We start from the raw sequence: 13006 nt of genomic DNA on the forward strand, positions 1-13006 counted from the left end.
ATGGGCATGTCCATGAATGCAGGAACTTCTGACTATTTGAAGAAGTATCCAGAACGTAGAATATCATTTTTTCAAAGCTCTTACATTGTTAGAGTTTCTTTTGCTGCTGGCATTGGTGGTCTTCTCTTTGGTTATGATACTGGTATATACATACGCATATGTGTTATATTATAAAGGCATACATTTAATTAATAACATTTCATACTAAATATCCAAATTGATTTAATTTATAGGTGTGATATCTGGTGCTCTCTTGTATATAAATGAGGAGTTTGAATATGTCAAGAAGAGCTATTTACTTCAGGTAACATATAGAAACATAATATCTTTAATTTAATTACTATCAATTTTACTATGTGTATACTCAAATCAATTACCAAGCTATTATATAGAAAGTACTTAGTATTTTTTTTAAAAAAAATATTATCCTATTCTAAAAAAATTTAATATTTGATAATTAATTTGATGTTAAATTATTCTATTAGTCCATATAATTTGATTGAATTTGTAATTAAATTTCTATATTTAAAAGAATCTAATTAGGTCCTTATACTAATTTTAAATTTGTAATTACATTCTTACCAGAATATGATCGGATATATTCACTACGAGTAAGATGGATGAAAATATTTTTTTAACATTTACGATTAATAATAAGCTTATTACAAGTTTAAAATTGGTGCAGGACCCAATTGAAAACTTTTAAAATATAGGAGGAACTTAATTATAAATTTAAATAAATTATAAAGACTAGTAGTGTAATTTAAAATTTGACTATTTAGTTGAAAAAAAATCAATAAATAGGGGCTTGCTTTTTGTGTCTATGCAGCATTTTTGAATTACTATAATACATGGTTATTATATTGTATATTCTGTCTCACAGGAGATAATTGTTAGCATGGCCTTGGTTGGAGCAATTTTTGGCGCCGCCATAGGTGGTTACATTAACGATGTCTTCGGACGTAGGATTGCTACTATCATAGCAGATCTTAGTTTTATCATCGGATCAATGATAATGGCTTTCGCACCAAATCCTATGCTTATCATAGTGGGCCGTTTTTTAGTTGGCTTGGGTGTTGGTTTTGCCTCCATTACTGCTCCTTTATATATTGCGGAAGTATCACCTTCTGAAATAAGAGGAGGATTAGTTAGTGCCAATTGTCTTATGATTACTGGTGGCCAATTTCTTTCCTATGTCATCAATTATGGCTTGACAAGAGTAAGCTTCACTAACTTGCTAATTAACTAATAATAAATATATTTATCTTCAATTATAGTTTACAAATATCGACTTATGTATGCATATGCAGGTTCCAGGGACTTGGCGTTGGATGCTCGGACTTGCAGCTACACCAGCTCTTATTCAATTGGTTCTCATGATGTTTCTCCCTGAGTCTCCTAGATGGCTCTACCATAAGGTCTAGTATATAATCGTTATTGGTTTCTTTTAATTCAGTATAGTGTTAGTGTAAAATAATTTTATACATAAACATCGTGCTAGCAAAAATAATTATTCTTTGCATTGACAACATGAATGTTTATCCAAAAAAACATATTTGATTAGAAGATTATATAAAATATTTTATACTACCAATATATAAAAATTAAACTCATATGTATATGTGTGTATATAACACTTTGATTCCTTTGAACTTGCAGAATAGGAAGGAGGAAGCTACCACTGTGCTTTCCAAAATTTACCCATCACCTCGGTTGGGGGACGAAATAGCAATTCTTGAAGATCACTTGGAAAAAGAAAGCAAGAACAAGGTCAAGGTTAAATTTAGTGATGTGTTCAAATTGAAAGAAATCAGATTAGCATTCATCTGTGGAGCTGGACTTCAAGCATTCCAACAATTTGTTGGAATTAGCGTTATAATGTACTATAGTCCAATAATAATCCAAATGGCAGGCTTCAAGTCCAATGAATCAGCATTGTTCTTGTCACTTGTTGTTTCAGCCTTAAATGCTGCTGGCACAATTTTGGGCATTTACCTAATTGACATTGCTGGGAGGAAAAAGCTTGTTATTGGAAGCTTGTCGGGTGTGGTTGGAGCCTTGATCCTCCTCTCTGTGTCTTGTATTATTATAGGAAATGGGAACAAAAGACAAGTTTTTGGATGGCTTGCTATTGCAGGTTTGGGTGTGTATATTTTATTCTTTGCACCTGGAATGGGACCTGTTCCTTGGACTTTGAACTCAGAGATATACCCTGAAGAGTATAGAGGGTTATGTGCTGGCATGTCAGCCACAGTAAACTGGATTAGCAGTGTGATAATGTCAACTAGCTTCCTTTCAATGGCGGAAGGAATTGGACTTGGCCAAAGTTTCTTGATTCTTTTGGGAGTAGCTGTTCTTGCAATAGTATTCGTAATCATTTATATGCCAGAAACAAAAGGATTAACTTTTGAAGAAGTGGCAGACATTTGGAACCAAAGAGCCTACGGAAAGGATAAAAATATAGAAAGCATCATTGAGAAAGCAAGTGCATGATTTTTTAAAATGCACAAATCATTAGGTAAAGATTATTTGCGGGATTTTCTAACTTCTAAGAGGTCAATGTTGTAATGCATGCTCCAAGTCTCCAAAATTTTTCTTGAGCCTTGGAATTTTTTTCAAAAGTTGTTTATATGGGGAATAGATCCTCTTAATTGTTTTTCTCAATTGTTTTGACAAATGTGATATTTACCATCCAACATGTGAGTTATATATTAAAAACGGTCAACATGATCAAAGTATAATAGATGCATTAAATTTGAGTTTTGATACCTTTTTCAATTGCAATTTTAAGTGTGTGACTCGCAAAATAAAAATTTTCTTAATTCTAAACAAAATTTTATATATATAAAAGGAAGAAGGTAGAATTCATTAAAAAATACGCACTAATTATTAAAAACTAAGGTTGAGATTTCTAAAAGTTGGATTAAAAAAAATTGTCATCACAGTTTGCACAAAATCTGAACATATAATTTTATGGATGGATTCGAAAAGTTAACGTGACTTGGAAAGAACAACAAAACGGAAGATGACGCTGCGATGAACAAGTGTGAACCAAAAATCTTGAGTTACGATAAACAAGCGTGAACCAAAAATCTCGGTATCTCCCTTGGTATTCCCCCGAAAATGCATCTAGAAGTAAAAGCATTTGGAGTTGAGCTATAGACTATAGAGGGAACAAGGAATCAATTTAAAGGGACAACCTAACTTTACATTTTTAAAGCATAAAAATTAATACGCCTGCCGTTACAGGAAATCCAATTACTATAGTTCTTTTTCCTGCTTCAAAGCAGAAAACCAAAATTGAGGGAAAAGGGGTACATATAAAGATGTCAGGCGCTAGTTGAGTTTTACTTGGCACTCAAAGTAGGAAACTGGCCATGATCTCCAATGGCTGGAGCTCTTTCATTTTCATAGCCAGCAGCATAGCCACCACCAAATCCACCTGTTGCACCCCGACCACGGCCTCGGCCACGGCCTCGGCTACGGCCTTGGTTATGGTAAGTCTCACCTTCTGCTGGCTTCAAAAACTCATTAATGCTGACGGACTAAGAACATGAAACCAAATCAGACAAAAAGCACAAGTCAGAAAAGACGGCATGTACGAAAAATGTGAAATAAACAGGTGGAAGTGGAACCCATAATCAATATCACAATAGTATAAGGGCAACTTCTACATGAAATTCCCCTTCAGTGAAATAAAACAGTGAACCAAGTAAGAACGGCAATTAGTATGAAGGCTACAGAGGGTAATTTTCACTAAATGAAAAACGGAAGATGCCAAAAGTTATCGAGATTGATTTTAAATGATATAGCAAACATGAGAAAAAGCAACAAAACCATACCTTCTTGGATTTCTCTTCCTTCTCAAGAGCCTCCTTGCGCTTATCCTTATCTGATCCCTGGACAGAAGGAAGACCCAATTGATGTTATGATATCCAGAATGTACTGTAAACCGAATATAATAAGATACAAAATAGAAGAGAAATGTGCAGCCAAATATTTTTACCAGTTTTATAAAGATGTCATCATTGTCTTTCTTGCTTGACAGTTGCTGCATGGATTCAAAAACTTTTGTATCTACCTTCCTCTCTTCAGTCTTGAGTGCTTGCAAGGCCTTCCTTTTCTCTTCTAGTACTTTTTCATATTCTTCCAGAGTCATTTCCTATCAAACAGATCAATATCAGTCAGACAATGGGATAAAATAATTAATGAGCACAATTTATGGAATTCTGCAGATCACTTCTAATGTTTAATTTTGAACTTTTACGTTAAAAACCTTCCCTTTTGCTCCCCCTTTCCCAAAATCCATATTCCCATTCGCAAACTAGTGTGTGGGTGCAGGTGCAGGTGTGAGAGAGAGCAGAACAATCACCTTATCTTCAGCTTCTTTTTCTGCTGCTTCATTAGAAGGTTTCTCCTTATTTCCATCTGCTGCAACATCATCTTCACCAGAAGGCTTATCATCACTCAAATTCTTTCCAGTTTCATTCGCTTCCTCAGCCGCCCTAAGTAAATTTAAAAAGATAAGAAATGTGCAGCAGCACATTCAAGAAAATAGAATAAAGTAGAAAACATGTGTCAAGGATTGTCATCAGAACTATTTAGTGCATGGTTGTGACATGGAATGCTTACGGAGCATGTTCTTCAGTTTGATTTCCCCAATTTCCTCTCCCAGAACCTTCGCGTTTGAATTCACTTCTGTATAATAGAAGAAGAAACATAAATAGAGGAATGGAAAGTCAGAATAATGAGTACTCAGTTCTTAGTGTAACATTCACCCGCGGCCAGTCCCACTGTGTCGTTCAAATGCTCTTCCTGGATGCCCATCTTCACCACCTTCTCCATTGCTGAAGCCTCCACCACGCCGCCAACCCCCTCGATAAGGACCTCGGGATCCACCAAGCCTTTCTGACGGCTTCCAGGTGTCTCCTTCAGGAGGACCATGACCAGCAGGGGCAGCAAATGAGTTCTCATCACCGAAATAGTCACGGTTGAAACTACCAGCCCCACGGCCACGACCATGTCCACGCCCACGTCCTCCCCCTCCACGTCCGCCGCGGGATGTTTCATTTCTTGCCTCCCTCACTATCACAATAAAAATCAGAATGTTTAGCATAAAGTAAAAGGAGATCAACCATGATATGAGCCTCATCAACAAAAAAAACCTAAGGAATCAGAATTTCAGATTACATAAAAGTATAAAACAAATACATGCTTAACTGAAATAGAAGAGAAAAAAAAAACACCAAGAAAAGTTATCTTTCTAATCTAAATATTGAAGAATCGGTTTTAAACAGAAAAATACATGATTTTTTAATACAAGCTAATTTAATATTGAATAGCTAGTTTGAACCGAATCATCTTAAGGGACTTCAAGCACCATTGGAAAAATTCGAACCATTCTACAGCAAATATATTTTCGAAAACAGAAACATGTAAGTTTCTGTTTTCAATTTTTACCAATGTGGGATTACAAAGTCACCTTCACCTTAAACCAACCATATCATTTTACATGGTAAATCATGTTAGAAAGAATAGAAACACATGTAAGAATAGAAAAGTACGAAGCAAGTTTCAAAACAATTTGGTGTAAAAAGAAGAACAAAAGGAATGGAGCAAAAGGGAAGAGCATGCTACGTGTCAGAATTCTATATTGTAAAACAAAACATATAGTTATATGCCAGAGTAGTGAATGTTCGTATAAGGAAACTAGAGCGCATAAATCTTAGAACGCCATAAATAAAAGAGAGTCCAGAAAGAAAGCAAAACGATGAATAAGAATTCGCAATGAAAAAAGAGAAAGAAAACGGAACCAGCTTGAGAAGGAGGGGTAGGCTTGGTGGGAAGTTGAGCTTGCTTGTTGAGCTGAGGTTTCTTGGCGGCGGCGGCGACGGCGGGAGGAGCAGCGGACTTCTGCTGCTCGGCTTCGATTCGGTGGGAAGGGTCCTGTGTATCGTCGGACAAGAGATCGAAAGGGTTCATTGTCGCCATTGGTGAGAATACCCGGAGAAGACGAAATCGGTGGCCGACGCGGTGGCTGCTGCTCCTCCCTGACGGGGTTAGTGTATGTTATTCCACCGAAACACAGATCCTATCTCATCAACAACTCCATCTATCAGCGGACCCAGAGAGAGAGAGGGGGAAAACGAAAAACCCTAGCCGCAAAAAATAGAGAGTGAGAGAGAGAGAGAGAGAGAGTGAAAGAAACGCACAGCAACCTCATCTACAATTGCGGGATTTATTTGGGAATTTCATGCCCCTTACTGCATTAGGTTACTTTTTCTAGAAGTAAATAAATGTACTATTATCATATCAATATAGTACTAATTGTATTATCTCGCTAAGAAGTATAGTACTAATTGTATTAATTAGGAAATTTTCTTTAATTATTATATCAATATATTTTTATTTTCGGAACAGATATTCGCTCATCATTATTTTTACAACTTAACAAAAAGGGATTTTTTTTGAAATAAATATTTTATTTATCAAAATATTTTATTTATCAAAATACATATAATCTTATTTCGTTTATAATATGTATTTTCGTAAAATTATTACAAATTATATATTTTAATAAATAAAATATTTATTTAAAAAAAATCCAACAAAAAGTTAGTCACTATATTTATCGACGGTCTAAATTTGGAGTAAATTTTTTAATCTTTTAAATGAAAACCAAAATACGAAAAGAAACTAAAATATAAATATTAAAAAAGTACATCAAAATACCTCAATCTGATTTTTGTATGACTATAACTATTGATTCACTTATTATTGTAAGAAAATCTTCAAGGTGTAGGGATATATTAAATGTTGGGTATATACTAAAATTTAGTTATTTATATAAATTATGTATTAAAAATAAAATATAAATTAAAAAGATTTAAAATAATACATATGATTATTAAAAAATACTATATAGATAAAAAATAATTATTAAATGTTATTATATTTGTATATAAATATATATTTTATTTTATATATATTTGTATGAGACTTTGCGAGTATGGAATGAGAGAAGAATCACAGACTTACTGATTTTGATGGTGACAAGATCGAACCTCTAGAGCGATGGTACCTATAAAGATACTTTGACGCTTAAGTCAAAATAGATCTAAGAAATATATGTGAGGGTTAGAAATGTATATATACCTAAAGGAGCTATAGACTCCCTTTATATAGTTTGCGGTCGTTATCTTATTCTTGTTAGTTAAGATAAAAAAAAATATTTGAATTTGAATATTTTTTTTCGGTAATTATTTGAATTTGAATATTGGTTAGGGATTTATGGTCACTTGGCCAATTTGGGCCGCAGTGATGGCCCGAATCTAGGTAATGAGGTCGATAAAAAAATATTTAAATTTGAATATTGATTAGGAATTTATGGTCACTTAACCAGTTTGGGCCGCCCCGAACCCTAATAATAAGGTCATTGCTGCTCTGATAAGGGACCTGGGGTCGGGCTTGAGTCAGGAACAATATTCAATGTGTATTTTGTATTTCATATATTATGTGCAAAAAATATTATGTGCAACAAAAAAATAGTTACTAAATTAATCACTATATTTTTGTGTATAAAATATAAATCTATGTATTCAATTTTATGTATATTTTATATTCTAATAATTTTATATAATTAATTAATTTGATAACTGATTTTTTGTGTACATATTTATAATTAATTCTATATTAATAATTTATTTAATAACATTTTTAATATACAAATATATGATAATTAATTTAGTAAGTTTTAATGTATATATATTATTTTTTAATAAAATAATAAAATGTTGATATCTACTCTATTTACGATTTTGAATGTGACCAAAAGTATTCATTCAAGATTTAGTTAGATTTGACAGGATTAAGTGGGATTTGTTCGTTTTTTAGTTCTTTGTTGGTAGGTTTAGGGTTTATGTACATTTTCTTCTTTATTATAATTTTGAAGGGCCATATTTTCTTATTCTTATTAATTTGGTCATTTGACCTACTTTTATCAACAGTGAAGGCAATACAATAGATATATCAAAGTAAAATTTCAAAGTTTTAGTATAGTATAAAATTACTGTTGAGTGCATTTTGGCAATTTCACATGTCAAATAGTAATGGTAGAGAAAGTTGACTAAATGGCATAGATAATTAAATATACAAAATATACGTAAATAAATAAAACAAAGAACATTAAACTGCAAAGCAGCTACAAATAACTCAATACATGCAACGATTACATTTTCTATGGTCCAAGAACACAGCAGAATGACTACCGTATACAATACAAACACACTATACTCTCATTTTCTTATTTTCTTTTCATTTTTTTCCTTCCTTAATTCCTATTTTCTGTGTTTCAATTGTTCTTTTTCAATCAATTCTCCTATTTATATGGTATCTGGAACAGATGCTATTCTACCTGTGAAGAGGAGCAAGCAACTCAGGAAGAGCAGGAAAGCATACACACACCGGGTCGATATGCCCATGCTGGCGGCAACCGGGCATATTTTTCCATTCCTGGCTGCTCATCAAAGGGATGCTCAACTAACTTGAGCAACCGGCGAACTTCGCTAAAATCACCTATTTCTGCTGCGTCGATTGCAGTCTGGCACAGATAGTTTCTGAGAATAAATTTAGGGTTCACGGAATTCATCGAGGCCTTCCTCTGATCATCGGAAATGTCACTGGTCGAGAGCTGCATAACCCCAAGAAAAGCAATCATATTAAACAACAATGGCATCATTGCCTGTTGGTTGATTGCATCAAATGAATAGAGTTACTGTAGTGCGTACCTCATGTATGTAAGCCTTCAACCAACTGGTCCATGCTTCTTTCCGCTCGTTGCCGATATCTAATAGTACAGACTTCAGTGGGATCAACAACTCATCATCTGGAATGCTGGTATCTGCTTTAATATTTGAAAGTGTCCGAAAGAAGTTTGTGTAATCAACCTTATCTACAGCCATATTACTAAGAAGTTTACTGATCAGTTGCTTATTATATTTAGGGAGGCCAAGCTTCTTGGTCATTATAGCTTGATATTCATCCATAAATTTCGTTCCATACCTGAAACAAAAACCATAAGGAGACAAATTTAAAAGCAGTTCAAATCTATTCCTCCTACAAGGGAAAATACATGCAAGTATTACTGCTACCTTTCCATAGCATAATTCGCCTCTTTCTCATTTATTAGTTGAGCAGCTGATAGAGTTGTTGTGAATTGTGCAAGATTCCACAAACCAATGTCAGGCTGGTTTGCAAAACAGTATCTTCTACCTGGAAGATCTGTGGTATTTGGGGTAAAGCTAGGATCAAAAGCATCCAAAAAGCCAAATGGACCATAATCGATAGTAAGACCCAAAATGCTCATGTTATCAGTGTTCAGCACACCGTGAGTGAAACCAACCCCCTGCCATTTCGCAATCAAGGAAGCGGTACGTTCAGCAACCTCCACCACCCAAGCTGACATAGGATGACACCATATGAAAAAACAGACAGAGCTAATCAGAACTCAAAGTTTTACTTAAAATAATCCCACAAATAACTGTATCATTATCCATATATTTGAAAAAACACAATCATTGTGTTAGTAAGGAAGTTAGAAAGAATACAATGAAAGTTTCTATGTTCAGAGTTTTTATGGAGCTAAATGACCTTGTGAACACATAGAACAACAGCCTATGAGGTATAATGTATCAAAACCTTACAAGTGTTATCCCCAACAACAACAACAACAATAATAATAAAAATAGAACCAATTCTTGTCTTTTATCTTTCATTGTCATAAACATTGAAGTAATCTGAGCAACAGAAGATACCAACTGACAACAGCAGATAATAAAAGCCACATGACTTCTACACCAAAATTTCAACAAAGCACTTTGATAACAAAAATGCTAAAGTCAGCAGTATAATCCAGATTCACCAATTTGGATATTGCAGTGTCAGATCTTGTTCCCTTACCTGCATACTTGTTTGAAGTAAGATCCACAACAGAATGATCTTCATCACCAGTGCTAAAAGATAAGCCTTCACTCTTACTCATGTTCTCAATATGAGGAAAATGGTGTCTAATAGCATAGTCTGCCAAATCACGGACAATACCTAGATCCTCTTCACCTCTGGAGGCATGTATTTGGTATGACCCGAAACGGAGAAAAGATTGGGCAACTCTGCATACAATTGCACCAGGTTCTTCCTTCGGGTTGCCACTGCATGTGTGATATTAAGTTATTGAAACATATTCATCAAATCAACCTTCAACATGTGCATATAACAATATTCTTAAAGAAGATGTCAGTCTCCAAGTCCAGATTTTTCATCATATAAAATTAAAAGAAAGCCTAAAGTTTATATACTAAGAACTTGGGTCATTCTTCAGTCGCTGGAATTTTACATGAACAATTACCAGCTAGAGACTAGAGTCATTATCATTATCATTAAACCAAGAAACATGAAAATAATCTAGCATTGTTGAGGTTAAAGTGAGCATACTCATAAAACATGTCTCGAGTGACCAGCTTCCCAGTGGTCACAAGACAAAGGGCGCGGGTTGTTGGAATCCCCAGGTGGTGCATTGCTTCACTACAAAGGAACTCCCGTATACTACTACGTAGCACCGCAAGGCCATCAGCAAACCGACTGTAAGGAGTCTTCCCAGCACCTTTGAGTTGTAGCTCCCACCTTTCAGACTCTGAGTTCAGTATTTCCCCCAGCGTAATTGCCCTACCATCCCCCAACTGCCCAGCCCACATACCAAATTGATGTCCACCATAGCACTGAGCATAAGGCAACCTGTATACAGTAGAAACTCAATCAAGCCTAACCGTATCATTATTATCCATCCAAAAGAATCTGCTGACATCTATAAAACACTTACGCTCCAACCAATGGTGTTGCACCAGAGAAAATATGGGGAAAATCAGGCCTTTCAAATCTGAAACTCAAAACACAAAAAGGGTCAATAACTAATACTAAGCTTCACCAAAACACGTCTGACAATTATTTGGTGTAGAGCATCCAGAGTTAAACCCTTCAATACAAGTACAAAATGCATGCAAAACATTAGTTGTAGTATTGATAATGGCACAATGCACATGACAATAGGGAAAAAAAAAACCAGCCACGCTATATGTATATAAAAAATTAGCCACCAAATTAGTCAATCATATAGAATACATATTGAAATACAAAATACAAAATTTACATTGAAATGAGTTAAATTTATACACAATTTCATAATGGCTAATTTCGGTGTGCATATATAGTATTTTTGTAAAAAAACAAATAGTGGATAAGCCCCAAACAAATATGCAGTTTCCAAATTCTAATATATGAAACGGAACAATGGGAATCAGAGATCTATGCTTTAAGCTGAACAGAAATTGAAGACAAAAGTAAAGACAACTAACTCTTTATGGTCCAAATCAAGGAGGTCAGCAACGGGTTCGGACCACGCTACAAGTTGGGGATCATCTACCTCAGCTGAGGGTGAAACCTTGGTATAACAAGCATGCAGCACCTGAAACAAAAACAATAATAATAATAATAATCAGAAAGAGGAAAAACGAAAACCTAAATTGGCGTGGCATTGAATCAGTATGGAATACGATATTGAAAAGGAAGTGAGAGGTGAGGAGGAGGTACCTCTCTAGGGAAGGAATCGGTTCTGGGATCAGAGGGAAGTTCTTTGACGAAGGAATGGTCCCAATCGAGAAGGTGGAGCTTCTTCTTGGAGTGGGATTGGAGAGTGTGAGTGGAGAGGCGGTGGGTGAGGGAGTCAAGGGAGGAGGGGGATTCCTCCATGGAAGATGCTCCGCATGCAAATGAGATTCGAGTGCGAGTGGAGCGGCGAGGGTACAATGGTAAATTGACCCTGGCGCGTCGCAGAAAGAGTGATGTTTTGAGAGAGAAAGAGAAATGAAAATGGGCGAAGGTACTCGTGAGGCTCAGAGACAGCGGCATTACCATGTTGTACTTTGCGTTTTGCACTCTCTTTCTCTCCCTTTCTTTATTCTTCCCCTCTCCTACCAAAATATTCTAATGTATTTTTAAGATAACTCCCATATACATGTAATAGATATTATAAATAATTTAATGCTATTTAATTATCATTTTTATATAAAAATAGTAAAAATTTACGTACTCATTATAGAAAGTTAATATTTGAGAGAAAATAATTGGAGGTGAGTTTTTATCAAATATTTTTATATAAATAATTTTTAAATTATTCCCAATCTTTTTTGTATTTTCTTTTTCAAATAAAATCATAAATCTACATCTTTTCGATTTGTTAATGTAAACTTTAAAGTAAATTTCAAGAAAAATTGAATTATTTTGGTGAATCATTTTATTATTAATTTATTTCTTAAAATTTTATTAATTCTTGTTTATATTTGGGATATTGTGAATAAAGACTATATTAATTAAGAATAAATTTATGTATCCAAGTCATAACTCTAACCAAGTTCAACCAAATATTTTAAATTTACGCGCGCACGTTAATTATCGTCGTTGTTACTGCTTTTTCTTCTTTTAAATTCATGCATACAAGTTCTTTTCCTTTTTCGTTATTTTCTTCTTCCCTGATGCTGCGTCTTCTTCTTCTTCTTTTCCTTTTCCGTTATCTTCTTCTTTTATTATGGTCGTTACCAACAACATCAATATTTTACTAACATCTTTATTGGTTTTGATTTTTTCTAGTACTATTATTAAATAATTTTGATTCATTTCTTAATTTATTTGAGGTTCATTTGGATCCAAAAATGAATTCGTTGTGATTTTGTTGATGATTGAATTTTTTTTACTGCTTTGTTTAAATCTGACCTAATTTCAGTTTATTTGTGAATTAACTGAGGTTCAGTTGATGCTGCTGTTAAGTATTGATCAAAATTTTTTATTTTAAAAAATTTCGAGTCATTTCTTAGTTTAATTTAAGTTTATTCGGTTTCGTCTCGCTTGAATTTCCTGAACTTGTTCATGTGTAGTTGTTTAGTTAGTTTTTGTTCAAATC

At 34.3% G+C, this 13006-nt stretch overlaps 3 protein-coding genes across 3 annotated transcripts; 1 reads left to right on the forward strand and 2 right to left on the reverse strand.

Annotated features, from left to right (window-relative positions):
- On the forward strand, positions 1-2630 carry LOC107467618 (inositol transporter 1-like). The gene is made up of 5 exons (XM_016086753.2): positions 1-142; positions 234-304; positions 884-1219; positions 1311-1418; positions 1660-2630. The coding sequence occupies exons 1-5, from the start codon at positions 1-3 to the stop codon at positions 2491-2493; spliced, it is 1491 nt and encodes a 496-aa protein (XP_015942239.1). The 3' UTR covers positions 2494-2630.
- Positions 2631-3047: 417 nt separating this feature from the next.
- LOC107467682 (RGG repeats nuclear RNA binding protein A) lies at positions 3048-6251 on the reverse strand. The gene is made up of 7 exons (XM_016086838.3): positions 5814-6251; positions 4779-5085; positions 4633-4698; positions 4373-4505; positions 4007-4162; positions 3843-3899; positions 3048-3545 (listed from the first exon to the last, which is right to left on the reverse strand). The coding sequence occupies exons 1-7, from the start codon at positions 5989-5991 to the stop codon at positions 3348-3350; spliced, it is 1095 nt and encodes a 364-aa protein (XP_015942324.1). The 5' UTR covers positions 5992-6251; the 3' UTR covers positions 3048-3347.
- A 1896-nt stretch (positions 6252-8147) lies between these two features.
- Positions 8148-12009, reverse strand: LOC107467694 (uncharacterized). Its single transcript, XM_016086857.3, has 8 exons — positions 11641-12009; positions 11406-11515; positions 10874-10930; positions 10489-10788; positions 9958-10205; positions 9150-9456; positions 8787-9060; positions 8148-8689 (listed from the first exon to the last, which is right to left on the reverse strand). Exons 1-8 carry the CDS (start codon positions 11962-11964, stop codon positions 8435-8437), a joined length of 1875 nt encoding a protein of 624 aa, XP_015942343.1. The 5' UTR covers positions 11965-12009; the 3' UTR covers positions 8148-8434.
- Positions 12010-13006: the final 997 nt, after the last annotated feature.

The sequence above is a fragment of the Arachis duranensis genome, chromosome 9 (assembly GCF_000817695.3).
Source record: "Arachis duranensis cultivar V14167 chromosome 9, aradu.V14167.gnm2.J7QH, whole genome shotgun sequence".
NCBI lineage: Eukaryota > Viridiplantae > Streptophyta > Magnoliopsida > Fabales > Fabaceae > Arachis > Arachis duranensis.

Bases quoted from the DNA above. Each gene is read 5' to 3' on its own strand.
- LOC107467618 (XM_016086753.2), top strand. From the start codon at position 1: ATGGGCATGTCCATGAATGCAGGAACTTCTGACTATTTGAAGAAGTAT. The intron at 305-883 runs GTAACATATAGA...TCTGTCTCACAG, and splicing joins AGAAGAGCTATTTACTTCAG to GAGATAATTGTTAGCATGGC. The intron at 1,220-1,310 runs GTAAGCTTCACT...ATGCATATGCAG, and splicing joins TCAATTATGGCTTGACAAGA to GTTCCAGGGACTTGGCGTTG.
- LOC107467682 (XM_016086838.3), bottom strand. From the start codon at position 5,991: ATGGCGACAATGAACCCTTTCGATCTCTTGTCCGACGATACACAGGAC. The intron at 4,699-4,778 runs GTGAATGTTACA...TCTATTATACAG, and splicing joins CACAGTGGGACTGGCCGCGG to AAGTGAATTCAAACGCGAAG. The intron at 4,163-4,372 runs GTGATTGTTCTG...TCTGTTTGATAG, and splicing joins AAAAAGAAGCTGAAGATAAG to GAAATGACTCTGGAAGAATA.
- LOC107467694 (XM_016086857.3), bottom strand. From the start codon at position 11,964: ATGGTAATGCCGCTGTCTCTGAGCCTCACGAGTACCTTCGCCCATTTT. The intron at 10,206-10,488 runs GTATGCTCACTT...TCACACATGCAG, and splicing joins ACTCGAGACATGTTTTATGA to TGGCAACCCGAAGGAAGAAC. The intron at 8,690-8,786 runs GTACGCACTACA...GGGGTTATGCAG, and splicing joins TGAAGGCTTACATACATGAG to CTCTCGACCAGTGACATTTC.